Consider the following 25720-nt stretch of genomic DNA (forward strand, 5'->3'; position numbering starts at 1 on the left):
GATACTCCAGCTTACTCCCACAGTCCAACAACATGGCTGTTAGGTTAACTGGCTTCTCTGAATGTATTTGTGTCCTATGCGTCGTTCTGACAGCTTGAGACGGGGTAAAATGTTTCACACCCAATGATCGCCGGAGGAGGAACCAGTTCCCCTGCACGGTGAGCTGATATAGACAACGTACCGATGTTTTCAGATTGACTTTGAAGGCCTTCAGTTTCCTTGATCCTGCGATTTTTTTTCTCCACAGCCAGAAGTTGGCATTTTAGAAATATCTTTTAGGGCGTGTCTTTAAATAGGTTATACACTGCAAGCTATATGTTCAGGCCTCTGGGAAATCAAACTTAAAATCCACAAAAAAAAAAAAAAAAGCAATTTTGCAAATTTGGTAAAATATTGTAGAACAATCTAGTATTTCTTTACAGTAGCTGAATTTAAAAAAAAGGGGGTTGACCACTACGCAAACGATTGAGTATCAAAAAGAGCTCATTCCTCTGTACGGACAGGACCAAAATCTTTGACCCTAGTTTGCTACAGACTGGAGCGTGGGAGAGCGAGAGTGTTTTTTAGCCTCATGAATTTCTCAGTCCACCTCTTTACAATCAGCAATCACAATTCCCTCCCTGAAGAGTCGCGTTTTACTCTGAAATCTAAAATGACTTGTGGCTCCGATGTAGGAAAAAAGGCTATAGATAAAGAGCCTGAACCTTACATCACGCTGAAGCTAAAATTTCAACATAAACTAAATTGATTCAATTGCTGTTAATGTCCAGAGTAGAATCTTGTTTGATAAGAGGTTCACAGGATGTTTGGGCATTTATGAGATAAACTAACAAAAACTACTGCATGATAGGGAGAGGAAGAAAAATTTTTTTAAAAAATCTGTTATGAATAAAAATCTGAAACATGATGGATTTATGCTCTGCTCCCATACTCTGTTACCCCTAAACAAAATCAAGTACAATCAGTCCCCTTTAGAAGACATCTAATGAGGAAACGGAGCCCACCGTTTGTAATTTACTCTGTGTAAAGATGGCTGCACTGTGAGGGCCTTGGAGTTGCACTAATGGAAAAGTAGCATCTTGATAAAAATAATCTGAGCAGAGGGGGTGTATATAAAACAGCTGAGTATTTTTTGTTGTAAATTATTTTATTTTTTTAAATAAAAACCATCAAATGTTGCATCCCTTTGTATCAGTCACACAAGACACCAATAAAGCACATTGAACACTGCAAAAAAAAAAAGGAACCTAAATGCACATAAAATGTTCTTGAAACTGTATTTGTCCTTGATTTGAGCAGGCAAGTTTAATGGTCTGCCAATGGAATAAGATTTTTGCTCTTAAAATAGGGACAACTCATCTGTATCATCTTATTTCAAGTGCAGTATATCTAATCCTCTTATTTTAGGAGTCAAAATGCTTATTCCATTTGCAGATCATCTTATTTACATGCTCAGATCAAGGACAAATATCAATTTCAAGAATTTTACTTGCATTTAGTTCCCTTTTTGCAGTAAAATTTACCAGTTTTAGTGGAGAGTTAAAGCGGTATGTGCACATCTGAAGGGTACTGTAGAGCCAAGTTATGTGCTGCCTCAAGAGTATGGGAATGAAACAGATGGAACAGGGATGCAAAACTGCATTAAATTATTAGGGAATGTTATAAAATTAAACATTTATAGGAACCAGTCATAGGTGCAGCTTTGTTTTTTTAAATGGATGTCATCGCATCAGTCACCTGGCTCCATTCTACTCAGGATCCCCCTCTTTTTTCCCCCCAGAAGTGACACAATGTGGCAACACGGCTATTTTTCCCCATCTAAATGAGTTTCCTTCCAAATATAATTCCGTAAACAATTTAGAATCCTTTTAGATTATTCTAGAAGTGGTTAACATTGCTTCACTAAATACATTCTTGAACGTCAAACCTCTGCCGACTTTGAAGATAGTAAACACTGCCATCTTGTGGCGAGATCAGAGCATAGACAAGGTATTAAGGAAAAAGAAAAAAACAAAACAAAAAGAGGCTATTTTGTTGTCACAACATTTATTTCCAAGAATCAGTTTTGTTTATTCAACATGTATAAGTTGGCATAGATAAACCATACGGGCAGCCTCACATTAAGCAAAAAAAAAAAAAAAATGGGGTGTCAAACACAGCGGGCAGGTCCACGAGGCAGATCAGTCCTGAAATGAGACAATAATGTTATAGAAGAAGCTTTAAAAAAATAAAATGAATAAAAAGAAAGGAAGAGAAAAGAAAGATCTGAGCTTCATAGCTGCCATCTTTATTTTAACGATCTATTCCAGTTGAGTCTGTTCAGGCCGACTAACAGAGTGGCTTGTTCCACAACCTCCCTTTTATGACTCCTGTTAAACTCTTTATCTCTCACCATCTCCCACTCAGGGCTGGGTTTTATTTTTTCCTCAAGCATGGGAGAGAAAAAAAAAAAAAAAAAAAAAAAAAAAAAAAAAAGTATTTTGCAACAACTTTCAGAACAGGTGTTTCAGAGCTCCAACAGTGTGACCACTAGAGGTCCAAAGTCCATATATTCACAAAGAATCCTGAAACATAAAGTAGCTCTTACATCATTTTAGGAAGAAAAAAATAAAATCTTACAATTTCCCATATTCTAAGTTTTACCTCGGTAAGCTAAAAGGTTATTCACAAATCATCCTAGCCCTTAGAGCTGAGGAGGACTTTTAGCGAGCCTGAGAGTGTCTTAAGCAGGAAATATGGAGGAAACAGAGAGAGCTGATTGGCTGATCCACCGCCTAAACAATGGAGGAAATGAGGACAAACTGTTTTTAATAATCACACAATTATAATGTGTAGGTAAGAAACTTTATCATCCCCATGGAGGGAAATTAGTTTCAGAGGCCTGACGGGTAAAAGGTGCGGCTGTAGTAATGTAATTTTATTTAGGATAAATAAAGATTAGGAAAAATCTTGAATAATCATGGATAAAAAGTGGAGAAATATAAAAATTAAAAAAAAAAAAAAAAGGAAAGGATTTTCTGCATTGCATAATGATGTCAGCGGCCTAAATGGTCATCTAGAAGTTTGCTTGTGTGGCGCCATCTCCTCGCTTTTGATTCACATTCCAGGCTGGTGCGTAAAAGCACCAAGACGTGCAGACAATATTGATCTCTGGCAATACGCTTCAAAATCAGTTTATCTGATCCAGGGACCAATGTACCTTTCAACACTCCTCTATTCTCCCAGAAGTGTGTGGACTTGCTGCTGTTCGTTTCTTTTTTTGTTCCCCACATTATTTTGCTCCATTTTAAGTCAGCCGTTTTGCCAATTATGCGGATGCTGACAGGGGAGTGTCAGTGCGCATTGATATCAGATAGATAAGGTAGTAAAATGACAGGGGAGGTAACACCACAATAAGCACAGCAAAAATAATATGCAAACATTTTGATGCTGTGTGACAATTCTGCTGAGTTTCATCATCAGGACACAGGCCTGTTAATCCAGTCTGATCAGTTAATTTGTCTCCTAGGAGTGCATTTGTGTGTTTGTATTATCAACCAATCACAGGGTCACACCTAGCCACGGCATCAACCACACCCGCTCACAAAGATAAAAAAAAAAAATTCTGTCATCTCCTTTCTCAGCTGCTTTGAGTCACTTTTAAGATAAGACTCCAAGGAAGGAATCTTTAGGCTAATATGGGCGCTCTGAGAGGACAGAGAGAGACTGAAATATAGATTCTGATCTATGAACAGAGTTAGCAACACAGATCACAGGGGGCGTGGCCATGAGAAAACTTGCAGTGCTAGTAAGACCTGCTGTGGATGCTGTACAAACACACACCCTTACAAAAAGGCCATGATTCTGCAGTCAACCCTTGAACCGAGGCGTGACCGGTATGTTTCCCCCGTTTGGCTGCATTTCATCGGCTTTTCTAGGTTTTCTACAAACGCCAGATATGAACACGGAAACACAGAGATTAACCTGATAATCTGCCGGGGTTCTCTGTCAAAGCCAACAGAAATAGATGGTTATTAAAAATGGTGGATACTGTACCTCATTGCTGCTAGATGATGATGACGATGATGATGAACCGCTGTCTTTACCTTCGTCCCCTTCTTTCTTTTCCTTCTTTTCCTTCTTCTTTTTGCTACTGCCATCCTTGGACTTCTCTTTGTCCTTGTGGTCAGACTTGGACTTGTGGTCAGACTTGTTCTTGTCTTTTTCCTTGTGGTCAGACTTGTTCTTGTCTTTGTCTTTTTCCTTGTGGTCAGACTTGTCCTTGTCTTTACTATCAGACTTGTCACCCTGAGAACAGGAAGAGTTTGGGCAGAATGAAACTCTGATGAGTGATGCCTGATAGGACAACTCGTACATCTAATGTAGAACCAGAACTGCACTGGCTCTTTGTTTTAAAATAAAAAAAATAAATAAAAAGCCTCTGGCAACATGCAACAGAGGTAGTATTTTCACATGAGCAACTCCCACAAGCCTTACACAAGCTTACACACATCAGCACCAAATCAGCATAGTTTATGTCTGACTTGCCTCCACTAAAAACGTCTTACAAAAGACCAAATGGTCTCCTACCTTCTTGTCTTTATCCTTGTTTTTGCTCCAAGGCCAGCTCAGCTCGTCCTTCTGTGCCTCCGTCTTCTTCACCTCCTCATCTTTTCCACCCAAAGCTGCAAACGGACAGTGGTTGAAGTGTTTGGGGGTTTAAAAAAAACAAAGAAGAATCACAAACTGATTCGTAAGGGAAAGCTTTTTTATTAATATTATTGCCCCCATTTCACAATCTGCTGCCAGGCGCTTTACTTAATAAATTCTCCTGCAACCACAGACGGATCCCTGTCAGGGTCAGTGTATGTTTTGGTCATTGGATTTTCGTTTCAGAAACAGGAATTGAAAAAACAAAAACAAATGGCCATTTGATTTTTGTTTTAAAATACAAAAAAGAAAATCGAAATACAAAGCTTTTATCTTTTTCATTGTCCATAAGCGAAAAGTGAAATTTGAAAAATTATTTGAAATTCATTTTCCATTTCGGGTAAGAAAAAACAAAAATGGTTTAAAACGTAAACGAAAAAGAGGCTCGTTTGTTCATATTCCGAGACCGGAAGTGGTCACTTCTGCATTGCAAAAGCACCACATTTTTCAGAATAAAATGTCTTAAGAACCTTACGCAGATTTGATTTTAGACACGACAAAACAAGGCTTGTCATCCATACAAATCTCAGCGCAGATATCCCAGGTGAGAGGGGGAGTAAGACGATATTTTCTAAGAAAAGTGAGGCGATTTTCCAATGAACATGGTTGAGTTTACTGCGGTCAAGCCAGCCGCCACTGTGGACATGGCAGTCATGCCAGCCCTCCCTTCATTTTGAAGGTCATGCGAACACCATGCATTACGGTAGCAATGCCTGAGACTACTTTCCAAAATAAAAGCAATGTGTTTGACGTGTATCAACCTATTCTATTCTTTGTTTTGTTACACATGTGGACTTCAGTTAGTTGAAATAATTTCTCACAGCTTTATGTAATACTTCTTTATTATTCAAGCCTGCTGGTGAATATGGAAATATATATTTTGGTCATAGTCACTGTTTAGCCTGAATAATTACTAAAAAAAAATAGCCAACAGCCTTAAACAGGCTTGCTGTTGCAATGACTCAGAAAAGTGAAAATTTGCACAGGGATATTAAAACAATTGGTTTTTCTAAGTGACTACTTTCACTTACAGATAACAGATTAGGATCTTGACATGTTACTCATCAAAATCCATATACATGATGTGGAATTTCTAAATTAAACCCCTCCAAAATCTCTACATTAAGTCAATTTCACATAAGTTTCTGGCAATGTTGTTACTAAACGGTACATTTTCAGGGGATACTGTCACTTCAGCCTGACAGTAGAACACCTCCAGATGTTGCGCAACAAATTTCATCCACATCTGATGTGGAATTTCAAAGTGAAAGCCCTTCAAAATCTCGCTATATATTCACTTTGACCTAAGTTACTGATAATGTTGCTACTAACCCTTATGTTTTAAGTGAAAATTTTTGAGTCAGAGTGACAGTAGAACATCTCCAGAGGCTGCTCAACAAAGCTCATTAAGATTTGATATGATGTTCCAACATGACTATATACACTATATTGCAAAAGTATTCGCTCCGCCATCCAAATTATTAGAATCAGGTGTTCCAATCACTTCCATGGTCACAGGTGTATAAAAACTACGCATGCAGACTGTTTTCACAAACATTTGTGAAAGAATGGGTTGCTCTCAGGAGCTCAGTGAATTCCAGCATGAAGCTGTGATAGGATGCCAGCAGGCAAAAAATCCAGTTGTCAACTTTCCTCGCTCCTAAATATTCTTGAGTCAACTGCTGTATCATGAGAAAATGGAAATGTTTGGGAACGACAGCAACTCAGCCACGAAGTGTTAGTCCACGTAAACTGTCGGAGCGGGTTCAGTGGATACTGAAGTGCATAGAGCGTAGAGGTTGCCAACTTTCTGCAAAGTCAATCACTACATGATTCCAAACTTCATGTGGCCTTAAGATTAGCTCAAGAACAGTGCAGAGAGCTTCATGGAATGGGTTTCCATGGCTGATCAGCTGCATCCAAGCCATACATCACCAAGTGCAATGCAAGGCATTGGAGACACGTTCTTCTGAGTGACAAATCACGCTTCTTCATCTGCAAATCTGATGGACGAGTCTGGGTTTGGCGGTTGCCAGGAGAATGGTGATTGTCTGACTTCATTGTGCCAAGTGTAAAGTTTGGCAGAGGGGGGATTATGGTGTGGGTTTGTTTTTCAGGAGCTGGGCTTGGCCCCTTAGTTCCAGTGAACGGAGCTCTGAGTGTTTCCACAGACTAGACATCTTGGACAATTCCATTTTCTCAACTTTGTGGGAACAGTTTGGAGCTGGCCCCTGCCTCCTCCAACATGACTGAGCACCAGAGCACAAAGCAAGGTCCATAAGGACATGGATGGAAGAGTTTGATGTGGATGAACTTCACTGGCCTATACAGAGCCCTGACCTCAACCCAACAGAACACCTTTGAGATTAAATATAGTGGAGACTGAGAGCCATGTCTTGTTGTACACCATCAGTATGTGACCTCACAAATGCATTTCTGTAAGAATGGTCAGAAATTCCCATAAACACACTCAACCTTGTGGACAGCCTTTCCAGAAGAGTCAAAGGCAGGTGAGTGAATACTTATACAATACAATATAGTGTATATTAGGTTTCTCAATGTATTGGAAACTAAATATTTTTTGTCATACACAGATAAAAATAATCATTAATATGAATTAAAAAAATTACTAGCCAGTCTAAGAAGAAAGCACACAGAACATTTTTGTTGTGATCTTTCTATAATTTGGACAAAAGAGACTCTCAGTGGAACTTTGTCTTATTTGTTATTGGCTGAATGAATGTATCGCATAAAGCCTTGTTTTTCCGGGAAAGAAGGATGTCCAAGAATCAGCGAGAGTAAGTAGGCCTATGACTCTAAGATACAACAGTTAGATTCTGTCTCTTATTTTCAATATGAGAAGCCATATCACAAAGGATGACCAAAGTTTTATGAATATCGGGCTTGTTGAATTACAACATAAGAGCATCGTCCAGCTTTTTTGGACACACACACAAACACACATAATTTTGATAAACTTTACAGTTGTTTTATGTTTTTAATCCACTTTCACATTTTTAAAAGTAACAAATCTGTTATCAAAAGAAAAGTATTAATTGAACCTGAATGTTAAGGTGTGTTTTACATTGATCACATTCTTGTTCAACAATAGCTGCATGCTACCCTTTCAGAATATTAACAATGACAACATCAGATGTGGATGCAATTTGTTGAGCAACATCTGGAGGTGTTCTACTGTCATGTTGAAGTGACAGTATACACTAAAAACCATTCAATATTGACAGCAACTTAGGTCAAACTGACTTAACATAGAGATTTTGGAGGGCTTTTATTTTGGAATTTCACATCATGTAGATGGATTTCGATGAGTAACATCTTGAGATCTTAATCTGTCATCTGTAAGTGAAAGTAGTTACTTGGGCAAACCAATTGTTTTAATATCCCTGTGCAAATTTTCAGTTATCTGAGTCATTGCAACAGCAAGCCTGTTTAAGCTTGTATGCTATTGTTTTAGTAGTTATTTAGGCTAAACAGTGACTATGACCAGAACATATATTTCCATATTCATCAGCAGACCTCAATAATAAGGAATATTACACAAAACTGAAATAAATTATGTAAACTAACTGTAGTCGACATGTGTAAAAAAATAATAATAATAAAATACCCTGATGCACGTCAAACATATTGCTTTTATTTTGGAAAGTAGTCTCAGGCAGTAGGAACCACATCCGGTTTCCGGAGTATGAACAAACGAGCCGTTTTTCTGTTTCTGTTTAAAAGCTTTTTTGTTTTTTGTTACCCAAAATAGAAAATTAAATTCAAATAATTTTTCAAATTTTACTTTTCCCCTTTTGACAGTGAAAAAGATAAACGCTTTGTATTTCGATTTTCTTTTTTGTATTTTACAACAAAAATCAAATGGCCATTTGTTTTTGTTTTTTCAATTCCTGTTTCTGAAACGAAAATCCAATGACCAAAAGATACACGGACCCTGTCAGCGGGGGGAAACAAACCCCGCTGTCGCAGATTTAAACTTACCCGACGACAGATCAAGATCCATTCTGCTGATGCGTTTTCTTCGAGCCTGGCTGCCGCTGACAGTTCAACTCTCCCCACTTTCAGGAAGACTGACTGAGCCGCACCTAAAGCTCCTGCCCCGGTTAAGCCCCGCCCCCCGCCCAGGTGGAGCCACTGTCAGAACCATAGACATCATATACGTAGACGCGTCGTTGGGCGGAGGTTCGCACGTCAACGTCACCGCCATATTGTATGTGGCAGAAAAAAGTTAAGCTCTGTTGTAGTGAACGTGGATCAGAGAAGATTCCTGTGCTGCATGGAAATGTATTCGGGCTGATTTCACTACTTGTATCTGCCTTCTATAAACTAAGGCTGCACCATGTTGCAAAACTGGACACAGTAAAGCTGCAGAGTGGTAACACTAGGAAAAAGCTGTGCAAGACTATTCTTTTTCAAGGTTTTTAGCTTGCATACAGTACAGACTAAAGTATTTAGACATAGATGTGCACATATAGATTTTCAAGTATTATAAATAAGACAAATAAATAGCTGTGTGATTTTATATATATATATATATATATTAGGGCTGGGCAAGTTAACGCGTTAATTTCGCGTTAATTCATTAGACTATTAACGGCGATATTTATTTTATCGCGCATTAACGCATGTTGCTCAAATGCTTTCAGTCAGTGTCAGTCAGCAGGCGCGCTGACTGCAGCGCGCTGTCACGGAAGCACTCTCCCGCCCCCCCCTCCCCTCTCGTACATGGCTCAGCGGCGCCAGCCAATCAGCACGCAGGCTCAGCCTGGCCCGCCCACTCAGCTCTCACACAAACTTCAGCGCCATCTGACAAACTTAAAGAAACAGCTGAGAGAGACCGCAGCAGCGAAAAAACATGAACAGGGAAGTAGCACCGTTTGGCTTTATTTTAATACCGTAAATGAAATCAAGCTGTATGTTTTGTAAAAAGCCGGTTCATTTCAGTGGAAACACAACAAATTTATCTAAGCACGTGAAAAAACATGAAAACGTCGAGCCCCAGAAACAGAGAGAGGAGACGAAACTTCTCTCATTGCCCCGACAGACCCACAGACGTCTCTGACTGAGGCGTTTCAGTCCTCCAGGGAACATCCAGGTAGATCAGTGGATGGATGGATGGATGGATGGATGGATGTTACTGGAGCCCACACATAACATGTAATTAAGACCTTGAAAGAACCCAGTACATATATTAAAAAGTGTTATTTAAGATAAGATAACATTAGTTAATCCTTTTTTTATCCCACGACGGGGAAATTTATAGGATTAAAGCAACAGGCAGGTGCACACAACACAGACAAAATTACATAAGGATTGAAATATATAAGAGGTGGATTAGCGAAAAAACACTGAACATAACATAATTATTATTATTATTATTATTATTATTATTATTTAATTGTAATAATAAAATAAAAACCACAAAACCCAAAAGATCAACAGTTTCATGATACATCAAGCTTAGGGACTGGCTAATATACAGCAGGTCAAAAAAGGCCATATTTTGGCTGCAGTGCTTGCTGTTCTCTTATGAAGAAAAGATCAACTAGTGCACTAAATTCAATAGATGGGTTGAAAATATCCTGTATAAAATAAGTGCTACAAATGTTACAACACTTTTGTTCATATGGCAGCAGAACATTAAAATAAAGTGCTTTTTTACACTACTTTTGAATTCATTCTTGGAGTTTGTAAATACAATGCGATTAATCGCGATTAATCGCGATTAATCAGGGCGATTAATCGCGATTAAATATTTAATCGTTGCCCAGCCCTAATATATATATATATATATATATATATATATATATATATATATATATATATATATGTATATATCTATATGTATATCTATATATATATATATATATGTGTATATATATATGTATCTATATATATATCTATCTCTATATATATCTAATATATTTCTATATATACTATATATATATATATATATATATATCTATATATCCATCCATCCATCCATCCCTTTTCCAAACCGCTTAATCCCTCATGGGGTCGCGGGGGTTGCTGGTGCCTATCTCCAGCGTTCACTGGGCGAGAGGCGGGGTACACCCTGGACAGGTTGCCAGTCTGTCGCAGGGCATATATATATATATATATATATATATATATATATATATATATATATATATATATGTATGTATGTATGTATGTATGTATGTATGTATGTATGTATGTGTGTGTGTGTGTGTGTGTATGTATATATATGTATGTATATTTGTGTGTGTATGTGTTATAAATATAAGGATCAATTTGTTAAATCTAAACATTGTGGTCTTCATTATTTAATAAAACTGTGTCACATGTCAAACTTCAGGAACAGACTTTTTGGGGGAGTAAAAGACCTAGGACAATAAAGTAAAAAAAAAAAAAAACATAAAAGTGATAATGTTATGAGAAAAACGTCATATTTTTTTCATAACATTTCTCATGAGAATTAAGAGGGAACATTTCCAGAATAATCACAGTTTGCAGAAATATTTCACTCCTGGAGTAATAGGGCCAGGTTAGATTATTTTAATTATTTTTATTCTTTACGAGAATAAATTCAGGAGAATGAAACTAAAGGGATACGAAAATAAACTTGTAATATTACAAAAACAAAAATACTACGAATACAAAGTATATTCTGAGATTAAAGTCCCTCTGATACTGTTTAAGTGACTGAGTAACTGCAGATTTGCCACGTTTAAGATGGCAGACACATAGCAGCATAGGCAGAACCCGCCCAACTACTCTTATATTATGTCTATGGTCAGAACAATGTCAGATTAGTTGTTTCAAGAAGATAAATAAACATGAAGATAAATAAAGACAATAGTGCATTTGAATCATGTAGCCTATTGAGTAATTGCAGAGCTGGAACATGTTTATATTGAAACTGAATGATTTGCAATTCATTTCGTATATGTGCATGTGTGTTTTTTTGAAGGTGAACTTTTAAACTGTTGCCAGACACACTGATGTTTCTGCAGAGTTGTGGTGCATGTTTTTTTGTGGTGTTTGTGCTGTCAAAGTACATTCAAGGTGTTGGGGGGGGGGGGGTGAAAGGCAACAGCTTCCACAGTCCTCAGGGCCTTGAATTAAACTCATATTTATGGTAATGTTGTTGACCTCACACTGAAAATTTTAGGAAAGTTCAAACTTAGGTTGAAGATGAAAAGGTGGGCAAAGCCCACTGTTACTATAAGGTAGAGGAGATGTCGTGCCGTGGGTTTGTTTCTCCTCCAAAAGAGCTGGGGGGGACTTTGTTGAAGTCCATGGTATCACAAACCAGGACATTTTTAATCAACACTTGATGATCCAAGAAAGCCCAGCAGAGGATGTACTTCCTGCGGCAGCTGAAGAAATTCAACCTGCCAAGGACAATGATGGTGCACTTCTAGTCCTCCATCATTGAATCCATCCTCACCTCCTCCATCACCATCTGGTACGCTGGTGCCACCGCTAAGGACAAGGGCAGACTGCAGCGTGTCATCCAGTCTGCAGAGAAGGTGATTGGCTGCAATCTTCCATCTCTCCAGGACCTGTACGCCTCCAGGACTTCTAATTGTGTCCATTGGATTTTGAACGGCCACTCCTGGACCGTTCAAACAACCTGTTTGAATGAAGTCTGATCAGCCCAACATAGCGTGTATCTTTTCCTTACAAGCTGTCCTTGCAACAACATGCATGTAGCAGTCAGTTTCATTGAGGTCGTATCTTATTTCATGTACTCCTTTAGTGCCAGACTTAGACATCCTGTCTGTAAAAAGGAGCGCTACCGCAGGTCATTCATTCCTGCTGCCATCAGATTATACAATGCTGCACAATAGCTGTAACAATAACTGCAATTATAACTGTAACCACAACAGTTAATCGTAACTGTAACTGTAATAACCAACGTGCAATATCTAACGTGCAATTCTATTCAAAACATTGTGCAATATTCCTGAAAGAAGTGACTTCTGCTGCTATTACACCTGAATATATGTCAATACACATGTATATAAGTCACCGTGAAGGTGCATAAGATATCCTCTGCCTTATTTCTATTTTGTATTATTTATGCTTATACGAGGACACACTGTATATACCTCGCTGCATATGAATCTGTTGGCCCACAGGAAGCTTCGAAGGCAACTCCTGATTTTGAGTCTTGCAATCTCTGCTGGTCCTCCAGATCCATTGAATGCTGTATGTGGAGTTTCATGAGCAGACAAGTCTCTAACTATGTGGTGGAACCACACGGTGCCACCTTTTGACTTCTCTGTGGATCTAGATGGTATGCCCACATCAGCAACCTTTTGTTTTTTGCTACAATGGGGGGTTGATGTGTCTTTTATATATATATATATATATATATATATATATATATATATATATATATATATATATATATATATATAAAAGATTGTTTTCTGCCTACAACATTTACAAAGTTTAGCAGGCCAGAGTTGCTGGCTGCTAAACTGACCTGCTAAACCAGATTATCCTGCGTGTGGGTGGGGTGGGGGTTGCTGGCACGGGCACGGCTCATTAATTCATCTTTTTACACGACAAAGGGAAGCAGTTGCTCGAATGTTGGACTTATTCCAACATTCCAGCAACTCCCTTTACCTTCTAAAAAGTTTAGGAGGGCAAACGGAAATACGGAAACAGAAGTATCAGTGCAGGCCCATTTATACGGAAGAGGATTAGGGCCACTCAAAAAAAAAAAAAAAAAAATAGTTTACTCAATTCTGACTTTTTTTTCAGAATTCTGACTTTTTTTTCAGAATCCTGACTTTTTTCTCAGAATTCTGAAAAAAACGTCAGAATTCTGAAAAAAAAGTCAGAATTCTGAGAAAAAAGTTAGAATTCTGAGAAAAAAGTCAGAATTGAGTAGACTTTTTTTTTTTTTTTTTGAGTGGCCCTAATCCTCTTCCGTACATTTAGGTGGTGCAGTGCAATGTAATTTTTTTTAGTAATCCAGACGATAAAATAAAATAAAAAGGTGAGTGCTTGCTGCGTTATCAACAGCCACAATCGTTCTCATCACCGGAGGAGAAAATGTTTTGCAAATGTAGTGTGCGTTTTTTTTTTTCTCCTTCAGCTTTCCAGCACGTGAGCAAGGCAATGGAGCAGTTAGCCAATCTAACAAGGAGGCGTCAGATGGCACCGGTAGCATCTGTGAGAGGAAAAACCTCCTCCTTCTCTAATATTTATCAGATTTTTATCAGATGTTCTAACCGTTTTCATGTCCTGATGTGTATAAAAGCAAGCAGACTGCCTCTGCAAACTTCTGTGACATAAAAGGGAACATCCCCATGTTTAATTTTCTGAATTTTGAACCAGACACAAGTTCTGTAGGGAATATTTTAAGTTGCTTGGTGTTTGGGTTTTATCAAAAAAATTTATTTATGATATATTTTTCATTTTGAAGTTTGGTAAATAAGTGTTAACTTCACACAACTCTCATTATTTGTGGTTCAGACAAAAGGTAGATTCATGAAGTCCAAAGAATTCTAATTTATCAGTGAAGAATATTTAATGGGCTCAATGGCATGGATGATGAATTGCTAAACAAATCAAATGTTTGATAATAGGAAACAAAATGTTCTTGGGTTGTTCTGTAATACAGAAAGAACCCAGAGCGCTATATCTAGTCTGAAATACAAAGTGTTACACTTTAATAAAAAGATCATCCACTATACCTTGACTGACAGAAGCCAGCAGTGTCACAAATAACTGAGCCACTAATGACTTTGTAAAGATCGACAGTTTTTCTTCAATTAATTAATGGGAACTGGGGAGAAAAAAGTAGAGTTTTTCCAAAGTGAACACACAATGACGAATGATCAAAGTTTTATTACCCATAGCAAACATTTGCAATTTATCTTATGCAGTTGAAAATTTGTTCCAGAATTAGACATTTACTCCCATCTTAATGTTAAAAAAAAACAACAGAAATTTCTGTATCAACTTCCGAGAAGCCAACAGAACAAAAGATGTTGTATCTGCCTGTGTTTTCAATGAATCCAGAACATAAAAAGCACCCAGAAGCATCCTTAGCGCTGACCTAATTTAATTCAATTGCCCGTGTTTATTTCCTCAACATTATTATCCGCGACGTTTTCTTCCCGTCATTTCATGGTGGGTATGGCTTGGGGCCCCTCAGGAGGTCGCTTGAGGACAGGGGGGTAGAGGTTCTGGTGGTTCCATCTCCATACCTCCTGGGGCTCCCCATCAAGGACTCCATGGGGCTGACGGACCTATGAGATGAAGGCCTGTCTCCGGCGCGCAGCTGAGAGCTGGTGTAGGACGACTTGTAGGTGGACGAAGGATTCGGAGGATCCGTCTTCACAGTGGAGGAGGGAGCCCCAACGGATGAAGATCCGGTGTCGCTCTGAGCGGAGCCGCCACCGCCGGAGGTAGAAGACAACTTGTAGGTGGACGAAGGATTCGGCGGATCCGTCTTCACAGAGGAGGAGAGAGACACAACGGAGGAGGATCCGGTGCCGCTCTGAGCGGAGCCGCCACCGCTGGAGGCAGAAGGTGAGCCGACGCCTGAGCCTGAATCCTCTGGTTTAGGCTCACCGCTTTGGTCGCGTTCAGGGCTTTCCTGGAATTCAAACGACACCACCTTCATGAAAAAGAACAGCATGCACAGAAACACTTAGCGGAAAAGCAGAGCGTCATCCGTTGTTTCTTTGAAATGCTGAGACAAAACGATGACGCTTCCATTTTAGGACTCCCTTTACCTTCTTGGCCTTCTCCTTATTCTCCTTGTCGCTGTCACTGGCGCTGTCGGATGACTTGGACGAGCCGGAGCCGGAACCGGAGTCCTGCTCAAGCACAAAGCGACCAACACTCCATCATCTGGTCTTCAAATAAACTACAGCCATATATTTTTTCCCAATAGAATACCTCCTTCTTTTTCTTCTTTTTGTCTTTCTTCTTCTTCTTCTTCTTCTTGTCATCATCACTACTAGAGGAGTCTGAGTCCTTGAATGAGAACACATCATTTAAAAACTGCCCTTCAGCTTCCAACTTGTCTCACAGGCTTGGCTCTTAATTAACCTTTTTCTTGTCTTTCTTTTTCTTCTTCTTCTTCTTGTCCTTTTTCTTCTTCTTTTTCTTCTTCTCGTCACCGCTAGAAGAATCACCGGACGAAGACGAGGAGGAGGATGAAGAATCCTGGATGGACGGAAAAAGATGTCACATTTTTAGTTATTTTTATGAAAGAAAGAAAAAATGACACAGATGCTTAAAACGACACAATCAACAACCTTCTTTTTCTTCTTCTTGTCCTTTTTCTTCTTCTTTTTCTTCTTCTACAACGAGAAATATTGTGGTTTAAAGGTCTTGTTTCACAGTTTGAGTAACCATGTAGCCGCAGCATCGTACCTTGCCGTCATCACTGTCGGAGGAGGAAGATGAACTTTCATCAGAGGAGCTGGAGCCCTGAGGAGGATATCAGTCACATGGTTAGATTTACCAAACCTCTGCATGATGGACACAACGGGACTAAAAATAATTACTAATGAGAACAGGATCCAGAACATGTAAACATAATTGCTCCAACCATTCCTGCATAGTGGTCATTACAGTATGTGTGTGTTGGTATATTTGCCTGTAGGCCACACTACTGCTTTGCCTAAAAATGTTCTGTCTGGCCTGTCCTTCTGTAGGACGAGACCTTTGCAGGTAAAAAGTCATCAAAGAATTAAAAAATGAAATATTGCAATTAGTTCACCTGTTCATTAAAGTAGACCTCTTTGGACTATTACTCTGGCTGTACTCTTCCTGAACTGACATCAGTGAACATTTCCCCAGTGACCAAATACATTTGTTATTAGACAAACTTGCCGTTTTTGCAATAAAATTAATGTTTCTGGCAGATTAGTTCAATTTCAGCCACAGTTGGTGTAATTGTTTTGTTTTCTAATGCTCGAGTAGGGCAGTGGAGCGAACAGAGACATCAAGTGAGGATGTTGACAGCGACGGTGTCTATCGAACGTATGAGGACAGACTAGATGTAGTGACGGCGGAGCCGAGGATGCAGAGGCAGAAGCAGAAGATTTGTCACCTGACAGAGCTCTAGGACAATGGAGATCTTCTTTTTCTTTGTTTGCTTCTTTTTCTTCTTGTCGTCCTCGCTATCCGAAGAAGAGGAGGAGGAAGATGAAGATGAATCCTGCAAAAGCAAAGAAGTGATTATTTGAGCCTATTTTAAAAGAACTAGCAACATCGTTCACAGAGGCTTTCCCAACCTTATCCTTCTTCTTTTTTCCCTTCTTATTTTTCTTTTTCTTCTTCTTCTTTTTCTTGTCATCCTCACTGTCAGAAGATGAGGAAGAGCTGGAATCCTGTGAAGGAAAAACACCAGAAAAATTAAATGTGGATCGGAACTTCTAAAGCATTAAACAGTGTTTCGATCACAAACCTTGTCCTTCTTCTTTTTTAATTTTTTCTTCTTCTTCTTCTTTTTGTCATCTTCACTATCAGAGGAGGAAGAGGAGCCTGAATCCTGTAAAATAGGAAATCCAATGATATAAACACAAAACCCAGGACGGCTCCCCATGAAAAGCAAACAGAAGGTGCAACAGTGCAAACCTTATCTTTCTTTTTCTTCTTTTTCTTCTTCTCATCCTCACTGTCTGAACAACTATCAGAAGACGAGGAGCCCTGTGAGCAAAATCAATAAATAAATAAACAAATAAATAAAATATATATATATATATATATATATATGTAACGGAGCAGAAGAGCTCAGGTTAAATTATGTGAAACCAGGCGCAACACCGCCACCTACTGACGTAGTGGGTACGTGGGGTGGGGAACGCCACAGCGGCGAGAGAATTTATATGGGTAAGATGTGCTCTCACACGGTCTGGGACGTTATTGATTTTGTGAGTGTTTAATGTGTTCATATTTTGTGTTCTGTGGTGTGGCATTGCTCTGTGTGTTGTGTTAGCGCTCACTATAAATTTTGAGCCTGTATTTAGTTAATTAGAAACTTTGTTGCTGAAGCTAACTTAGCTTCTATGCTATTTTCGCCTCACGTGTTAGATCATAATTGTCCCGCGAGACTGCTGTTTACCCACGCCGCTGCTGTGTCGTCTGCTGTGTTGCAGGTAATATACGATCACTGTAGTATATATTTTGTGTTGTTTCTGTTTTGTATGGCCACAATTGGTTATTTTTCTGTTGTTTTGTTTACTGAACGCCACAGCGGCGAGAGGATTTATATGGATCATAATTGTCCCGCGAGACTGCTGTTTACCCACGCCGCTGCTGTGTCGTCTGCTGTGTTGCAGGAAAAGAATAAAACAGTAACACCCACCTGTCATCGTCTGACATCTAAATATATATATGAAGCCTCAATAAAGTGGAGCTGTGGTCATCAGGAGAAGTAACCTGTCACATTGGTGCCGTGACTTGTTGATCTGGAGCTTCGTCTTCACTTCGGCCCGGGACCACTTCATTGGACGGCTTCTGGGTTTTGCTCTCAGGTGGACTGTATTTCTGACGGTGTACTGGTTCATTTTACTCTTCAACCAGTTTCCTGGGGTCATTATATGCTTTTTGTTTTCGCTGTGATTAATGTGTCACTGTCATTTGTGGTTTGACAATGAGCTACATACAAGGGAATGTTACTACACCTTTTATTCCGAGTGTTGGTAGAGGGAGAGGCAGAGGTGTGGTGTTGCAGTTTGATAGTCCTGTTGAGGAGGGTGGTGTTCATGTGGCGGGAGGTAGGCAGGTTCCAGCCGAGCTCTCTTCAGTCAGTAGAGACGGGGTTCCCTATCAGAGCCATCACATTGTGCATGCCCCTAGCGCACAGGTTACTGCTACACCTACACAAAACCCTGTTCCACCTTCACCTGATGTAGTCAGCCAGATGAGTGACATAATTAAACTTGTCGGCCAGCAGGTGGCGGATAGCATAGTCGCACACCTCAGTCCAGCACATAGTACGCCAACACCCAGCACCCCAGTTGTGCACAGTGCTCCCACCACCCACGGTTCTGCACACAACCTTGACCTGTCACAAGTCCAACTGGTGCCTCACAGGAAGCTGAAGGAGCCCCCAACCTTCGTAGGTGATGTCACAGACGCTGTGGATGTTCATGGATGGGAGGACCTGATGAAGGATTACATAAAGAGGGCGAACATTAGACCAGAGCAGCAGGCTGAGGAAATACTCATTCATCTCAGAGGTCGAGCTAAAGATGTTGTGAAGTTTGGTTTGAGAAACAGTGGTGTTGATATGACTCTAAACCCAGATGCCATTTATGCTCTCCTCCGTAAGCATTTTGCTGCTGTGCCCTACTCTCCTCTCCCCCTAGCAGACTTTTACACCACACTGCCAAGAGAGAATGAGGATGCGTACGACTACTGGCTGAGGCTCAACCAGGCTGCAGATGTTGCTGCTGACCGCCTCAAGGAACAGGGTAAGGAGCTGCACTGCCCCAGTCTTGAAGTGACGCGCATGTTTATCAAGAACTGCCCATCCAAGGAGCTCGCCATGACCTTCAGGTCGAAAACAATTGACAAGTGGACTGCAGTGGAGGTTCAAGATGTGCTGGATGAGTTTCACGCGGGGAGGGGTTTGAGAGGTGCTACTGCTGCCACTGTGAGTAGAATGCCCAGTGAGAATGTGCATGTGAATAAAGTCGAGATGCTTCACACTGCAGCACCTCCGCCTGACTCTAGAGACTCTCCCACACCCAGGTCATCTGATTTGGCTGCTCTTGAACGTGTAGTTAACATGCTGGAGAAAGTTCTGCTGGAGAAGTCTGCTCCAAACTACGCTAATGCTCCCAGACAGGCCAGACCCAGACCTCCTAGGATTGAGGGTCTGAATGCCCTGCCGTGTGCTGTCTGTGGCAACGCAACCCACTCAGCACTCACTCATTGTCGAGACAAGAAACTGTGCTTCAAATGTTTCTCACCTGATCATTCCAGACGCCGCTGTCCCGTGCAGTCATCGTCCACTCCATCTGCGCAGCTGGAAAACTAATGGATCTGCACCCAGGGGAGGACGGTGTGGATCCTGTTGGTGTCCCTCCCACAAGTGATACTGAGGACTTTGAGTCAGTCTTTGAGTCAGTTTGTTCAAGCATGCCTCCAAGTAAGACTGTTCTGTTTCAAAGCACACAGAGAATACAAAAGTCAGACAGCTTGTTTTACACCACTGTCACTGCAGCAGGTGTCTCATTGAAAGCAATGATCGACAGTGGCTCAACAGGATGCACGCTGAGTGAATCAGCTGCAGAGCGCCTCCTGCAGCATGTTCCAAGTCTGAGACGTTATTCTGCAGGTGATGTTGTTATCATTGGATGTGCAGGTCATCGGGTCTCACCTTCAGCTGCATATGATGTGGAAGCTGAGGTCTACAACTGCAAAATGATTATTCCAATGTTTGTGGTGCCTGGACAGACTGATGATCTGATATTAGGAAGCAACGCCATAAAGAAAATCCTTCAGATGATGAGAAAGACTGACAGCTATTGGCGACTCATGTCTGAGCCCAGTAGCGCCACTGATGATGACTGTCACCACTTTTTCTCCCTCCTTTCCAACACACAGAGATGGAGAGGTGCTTCTGTGCCTGACAAGGTTGGCACACTGAAGTTACAACACTGTGTGACTTTGCAACCACAAAGTGAACATTTGGTGTGGGGCAAGCTTTCTGCTTCTTCACCTATGTCAGTCAGCAGCACAGTGGTTGTTGAACCAACTCAAGCAAGATGCAGACCCAGAAATGTCTTGGTTGGTCGGATTGTTACGCCTATGTGGGGTGATGGATGTCTGCCCATGAGAGTTATTAACCCCACAAATGAGCCCATCACGCTGAAAAGGAACACTAAACTCGCTGATGTGTTTCCCTGTGTTGCAGTCGAGGATCTGTCTCCACCTGACCAAATCCAAGGTCACTCTCAGTCCATCACAGATCCTGCGACTCCGAGGTCCAAAGAGGATGTCAGACGTGTGTTGGACAAGCTGGGTCTGCCTGATCTGGACTTGGACTCGTGCGCCGTCTCGGACCTCTGGAGGGATAAGCTTCTACAGATCATCGAGAGACATGAATCTATCTTCTCACGACACAAGATGGATTGCGGAGAGGCGTCTGATTTTGTGCACAAGATACATCTGGTGGATGAGAGGCCGTTCCGGCTGCCTTACCGCAGGGTAGCACCGAGCCACTATGAGAAGTTGAGAACAGCGCTCAATGAGATGGAGGAAAGAGGGATCATTCGCAAATCAACCAGTGAGTACGCTTCACCCCTCGTCCTTGTGTGGAAGAAAAATGGCGACCTGCGCCTCTGCACAGACTTCAGATGGCTCAATGCTAGGACGGTGAAGGATGCTCATCCGCTGCCACATCAGGCCGATGCGCTTGCTGCGCTCGGGGGAAATGTCCTCTTTTCCACCATGGACCTCACCTCGGGTTTTTACAATGTGCCCTCTGCATGAAGACCACAAGAAATACACAGCCTTCTCATCACCGTTTGGCCTGCATGAATACAACCGGATGCCTCAGGGTCTGTCGAACAGCCCAGCTACATTCATGCGCATGATGCTTTCTATTTTTGGAGATGAGAATTTCACCAGTCTTTTGTGCTATTTGGACGATCTCATGGTTTTTGGGCCCACTGAAGAGATAGCACTCCAGCGCTTGGAGATGGTGTTTTCTCGCTTGAAGAATCATAACCTCAAGCTGGCGCCGAAAAAGTGCCACTTCTTGCGGAGATCCGTGAAGTTTCTCGGGCACGTCGTTTCTGGATCGGGCGTGCAGACAGATCCTGGAAAAGTTGACGCTATTACCCAAGTGAAGGTGTCTGATCTCATGGACAGTGATGGTGTCACTCCTTCACAGAAGAAGATCCGTTCATTCTTGGGGATGGTGCTGTATTATCAGCATTTCATTGAGGATTGCTCCACTAAAGCCAGGCCCCTGTTTAAGCTACTCTCAGAACAGAAGACTGTGGGGAAATCCCGGCACAGGAGGATGTCTGACAGAAAGCGCTCTACTCAAGTGAAACTCTCAGCAGATGACTGGACGTCTGAGTGTCAGACTGCCTTTGACACTCTAAAAAATGATCTGTCTCACAGCGCAACCCTAGCTCATCCTGATTTCGAGAGGGCCTTCATTCTCGCTGTGGACGCTTCGTTTGACGGGATTGGAGCTGTCCTATCGCAGATTCAGCCTGGTGAGAAAGTGGCTAGACCAGTTGCTTTCGCTAGCAGAACACTGTCAAAATCCCAGTTGAACTATCCAGCTCACAGGCTTGAATTCCTCGCCTTAAAGTGGGCCATATGTGACAAGTTCTCACATTGGCTAAAAGGGAGACATTTCACTGCATGGTCTGATAACAACCCGTTGACCTATATCCTGACGAAGCCCAGGTTGGACGCCTGTGAACAAAGATGGGTAGCAAAGTTAGCGGCATATGACTTTGATCTGAAATATGTTCCAGGGTCCAAGAACACCGTCGCTGACGCCCTGAGCCGTGAACCCTTCGTCCAGTCCAGCATAGGTCATCGTCTGATTAAAGAGCCCTACCTGTCCTTGTTGGATGAAGTCAATGGAGTTGTCACTGGGACAGTGCAAGACGCCTTCCGACTAACCACCAACTGCCAGGCTGTTCAGACTGCTGCTGAATCCACAGGTGAGGGTCACAGTCCAGCGCAGCCTGGAGGCGCCATCGGTGCTGAGGAGGTGTCAGCCATCCTGGATGCTCACTGCGCTGGTGGCATTTCCCATCTGTCCGGTGCAAATCCATCCTTGTTGCAGTTACCTGACGAAGACCCGTCCATTGTTATTCCACGCAGTCAGTTACACAACCTGCAGCAACAAGATGCTACTGTGAACAGAGCACTCTTCTATGTTCAGCGACATAGGAAACCAAATGCACATGAGAGGGCGGCTGAGTCGAGCTGTGTGCTCCGGCTTTTGAAACATTGGGAGAGATTAAAAGTGTGTAATGGGATTCTCTACAGAGTCAAGAGGGACCATCGCATGAACAAAAAGATCTTTCAGGTTGTCATACCTGAGTCCCTGAAACATCAAGTCCTCCACGGTGTTCATGATGCAGCCGGCCACCAGGGCCGTTCAAGAACTCTCTCCCTGGCCAGTGAGAGATTCTTCTGGACCGGCATGGGAAAAGATGTTGTGGCACATGTGAAGCACTGCCAGAGGTGCATTCTGGGAAAAACCCCTGAGCCAGCTGCCAGTGCCCCTCTTGAGAATATCCGCACCTCAGCTCCTATGGAGCTAGTCTGCATTGATTTTTGGACGGCAGAGTCAGGTGACAAGAAGACCACTGATGTTCTTGTGGTTACAGACCATTTCTCAAAATTAGCACTGGCTTTTCCCTGTAGAAACCAATCTGCAAAGCAAGTTGCCCGCTGCTTGTGGGACAAGTTCTTCTGCATTTACGGATTCCCCAAGCGAATCCACTCTGACCAGGGTGCTAATTTTGAGAGCAGGCTCATCAGAGACCTTCTCGAAATGGCAGGTGTACATAAATCTCACACGACTCCGTACCACCCCATGGGCAATGGTATCACAGAAAGATTTAACAGAACCCTTGGTGGCATGATAAGGACTCTTTCCCCGAAGTACAAGTGTAAATGGCCGCAAATGCTCCAGATGTTAACTTTCAGCTACAACTGCACAGTGCATGAGACCACGGGCTTCGCGCCATTTTACTTGATGTTTGGGCGCATCCCACGCTTGCCGGTTGATGTTATGTTCCATCATGTCCTGGAGAATGTCAGTGTTGTCAGCCACCATGAGTTTGTGGATCATCTGAGGAGGGATCTTTCTGAGGCTGCACAGATTGCTCGACAGCATGCCCATGATGAGCAGAATCGTCATGCTAAAATCTACAACCGCAAGGTCAAAGGGTCGCCGCTGGCTGTAGGTGACAGAGTGCTGCTGGCCAATCGAGGTGAAAAGGGCAAGAAAAAGGTCGCAGACCGGTGGGATTCAACCCCTTTTGATGTGGTGTCTGTCAAACCTGAAATACACGTGTACAGGATCCGAGATGCTGCTACAGGAAAGGAGAAGGTTGTGCACAGGAACATGTTGCTTCCTGTAGACTTCCTGTCATTCCCTGAGCCGCCTGGCTCACAGGCAGTCTCTGGTGAGCCACAGTCCGCAGTGTCATGTCAGAGCGACCGGTGTTGTGTTGTGGATGGCCGGGAGGCTGCTCAATCACGCACTATGGATTGGCTCATGCAGTCCCCAGACCAGGTTGAGGAGGAGAATGGGAGTGTTTCGAGTAGTGATGGCATCAGCAACGCCTCACTCGTGGTTGCTGTGGACACAAGCAAGTCAGGGGAGCTGCCAAACTGTACCACTGAAGACCTTGTGCAGCACACATCTCCCAACACTGCTGCACAGAACTCAGTCTCAGACCCAGTGCATGACACGAGTCACTTCCCTACTGATGTGCCCATTGCTATGAGTGACTCTCTCAGTCCAGATGAGGTTGAGCTAGAAGAAGTGGTGTGCACACATCCAGTCATTACACAGACCCCTCCAGCTTTCTCACGGTGTGGAAGAGCCATTAAACATCCAAATAGGTTGATTTGTGAGATGTTGGGCCAGAGATTTGTGGGGAATACTGATACGCACCTGTCAATCTGTGTGTAATTTAACTGCTGAGGTTTCTGTGACTACCAGTCACTTGAATTTATTTTCTTTCATTTAATGTGATCTAAAGATGTGTGTAATACACTAAAAAGAGCAAAGACATGTACAATGTAATGAGATGTAAAAGGCATCTCTGGTTGTCTGTGATATGTACAGGTTTTGGTACCTCCCTGTGCCTACGCACTTCTAATGGTAGAATTTCTGATATTGACTTTTTCGTACATCACTGCTCGGGATACACAGTATTTTTTATTTTTTTAAATTATTTTTTTTCTCTCTCTCTCTCTTTCTTATTGAGCATATGTTTTTGTTTTGCTCTTGGTGTTTCCGATCTGTGTTGCCCCTATTTGGCATAATTTAAGGGGGGTGTATGTAACGGAGCAGAAGAGCTCAGGTTAAATTATGTGAAACCAGGCGCAACACCGCCACCTACTGACGTAGTGGGTACGTGGGGTGGGGAACGCCACAGCGGCGAGAGGATTTATATGGGTAAGATGTGCTCTCACACGGTCTGGGACGTTATTGATTTTGTGAGTGTTTAATGTGTTCATATTTTGTGTTCTGTGGTGTGGCATTGCTCTGTGTGTTGTGTTAGCGCTCACTATAAATTTTGAGCCTGTATTTAGTTAATTAGAAACTTTGTTGCTGAAGCTAACTTAGCTTCTATGCTATTTTCGCCTCACGTGTTAGATCATAATTGTCCCGCGAGACTGCTGTTTACCCACGCCGCTGCTGTGTCGTCTGCTGTGTTGCAGGTAATATACGATCACTGTAGTATATATTTTGTGTTGTTTCTGTTTTGTATGGCCACAATTGGTTATTTTTCTGTTGTTTTGTTTACTGAACGCCACAGCGGCGAGAGGATTTATATGGATCATAATTGTCCCGCGAGACTGCTGTTTACCCACGCCGCTGCTGTGTCGTCTGCTGTGTTGCAGGAAAAGAATAAAACAGTAACACCCACCTGTCATCGTCTGACATCTAAATATATATATGAAGCCTCAATAAAGTGGAGCTGTGGTCATCAGGAGAAGTAACCTGTCACATATATATATATATATATATATATATATATATATATATATATATATATTCTATTGTCTATTGTCAATCCTAGTATGTGTATTAGAAATTGTGAGTTTCTTGTAGTTTCTGGGTGTTATAAATACTATCCTGCTGGAAGAAAGGTTCTTTGCTTTGTATTGTTTTGCTGACAGCTAACTCACCTTTTTCTTCTTTAACTTCTTCTTTTTATCCTTCCCCTTCTCTTCTTCCCCCTCATCATCACTCAGGTGACCATCGTCAATGCCATCCGGGAACCGCTGTGCTCCCCCTGTTGGAAATAAATCGTCACAG

General features: G+C 41.8%; 3 protein-coding genes across 4 annotated transcripts; 1 reads left to right on the forward strand and 2 right to left on the reverse strand.

Moving 5' to 3' along the window:
- Positions 1 to 2026: 2026 nt before the first annotated feature.
- LOC118558238 (protein PXR1-like) lies at positions 2027 to 8833 on the reverse strand. Of its 2 annotated transcripts, XM_036128726.1 has the most exons (5): positions 8692 to 8833; positions 4570 to 4664; positions 4243 to 4287; positions 4036 to 4206; positions 2027 to 2186 (listed from the first exon to the last, which is right to left on the reverse strand). In XM_036128726.1, exons 1-5 carry the CDS (start codon positions 8711 to 8713, stop codon positions 2181 to 2183), a joined length of 339 nt encoding a protein of 112 aa, XP_035984619.1. In that variant the 5' UTR covers positions 8714 to 8833; the 3' UTR covers positions 2027 to 2180. The 2 variants fall into 2 exon arrangements, with proteins under 2 accessions (XP_035984619.1, XP_035984618.1); XM_036128725.1 differs by having other exon boundaries at positions 4036 to 4287.
- Positions 8834 to 14546: 5713 nt separating this feature from the next.
- Positions 14547 to 17278, reverse strand: LOC105923164 (uncharacterized protein DDB_G0271670). The gene is made up of 8 exons (XM_036128727.1): positions 17141 to 17278; positions 16784 to 16891; positions 16102 to 16158; positions 15984 to 16028; positions 15775 to 15891; positions 15622 to 15699; positions 15456 to 15539; positions 14547 to 15337 (listed from the first exon to the last, which is right to left on the reverse strand). The coding sequence occupies exons 1-8, from the start codon at positions 17276 to 17278 to the stop codon at positions 14843 to 14845; spliced, it is 1122 nt and encodes a 373-aa protein (XP_035984620.1). The 3' UTR covers positions 14547 to 14842.
- A 1320-nt stretch (positions 17279 to 18598) lies between these two features.
- Positions 18599 to 25120, forward strand: LOC118558239. Its single transcript, XM_036128729.1, has 5 exons — positions 18599 to 19579; positions 19666 to 19831; positions 20600 to 20975; positions 21091 to 24853; positions 25055 to 25120. Exons 1-4 carry the CDS (start codon positions 18599 to 18601, stop codon positions 24362 to 24364), a joined length of 4797 nt encoding a protein of 1598 aa, XP_035984622.1. The 3' UTR covers positions 24365 to 24853; positions 25055 to 25120.
- Positions 25121 to 25720: the final 600 nt, after the last annotated feature.

This window comes from Fundulus heteroclitus, unplaced genomic scaffold (assembly GCF_011125445.2).
Source record: "Fundulus heteroclitus isolate FHET01 unplaced genomic scaffold, MU-UCD_Fhet_4.1 scaffold_113, whole genome shotgun sequence".
In the NCBI taxonomy this organism is placed as follows: Eukaryota; Metazoa; Chordata; class Actinopteri; order Cyprinodontiformes; family Fundulidae; genus Fundulus; species Fundulus heteroclitus.

What these genes read in the sequence shown, in the direction of transcription:
- LOC118558238 (XM_036128725.1), bottom strand. Translation starts at nt 8,713, where the DNA reads ATGGATCTTGATCTGTCGTCGG. An exon ending in GGATCTTGATCTGTCGTCGG is followed by an intron (nt 4,665 to 8,691) that starts GTAAGTTTAAAT and finishes GTCCGTTTGCAG; the next exon opens with CTTTGGGTGGAAAAGATGAG. An exon ending in ACAAGGATAAAGACAAGAAG is followed by an intron (nt 4,288 to 4,569) that starts GTAGGAGACCAT and finishes TCCTGTTCTCAG; the next exon opens with GGTGACAAGTCTGATAGTAA.
- LOC105923164 (XM_036128727.1), bottom strand. Translation starts at nt 17,278, where the DNA reads ATGGGGAGCCGTCCTGGGTTTTGTGTTTATATCATTGGATTTCCTATT. An exon ending in CCGACAGTGATGACGGCAAG is followed by an intron (nt 16,029 to 16,101) that starts GTACGATGCTGC and finishes TTCTCGTTGTAG; the next exon opens with AAGAAGAAAAAGAAGAAGAA. An exon ending in AAAAGAAAGACAAGAAAAAG is followed by an intron (nt 15,700 to 15,774) that starts GTTAATTAAGAG and finishes TTCTCATTCAAG; the next exon opens with GACTCAGACTCCTCTAGTAG.
- LOC118558239 (XM_036128729.1), top strand. Translation starts at nt 18,599, where the DNA reads ATGAGTGACATAATTAAACTTGTCGGCCAGCAGGTGGCGGATAGCATA. An exon ending in TTGTTCAAGCATGCCTCCAA is followed by an intron (nt 19,832 to 20,599) that starts GTAAGACTGTTC and finishes CCTGTGTTGCAG; the next exon opens with TCGAGGATCTGTCTCCACCT. An exon ending in ATTCGCAAATCAACCAGTGA is followed by an intron (nt 20,976 to 21,090) that starts GTACGCTTCACC and finishes CTGCCACATCAG; the next exon opens with GCCGATGCGCTTGCTGCGCT.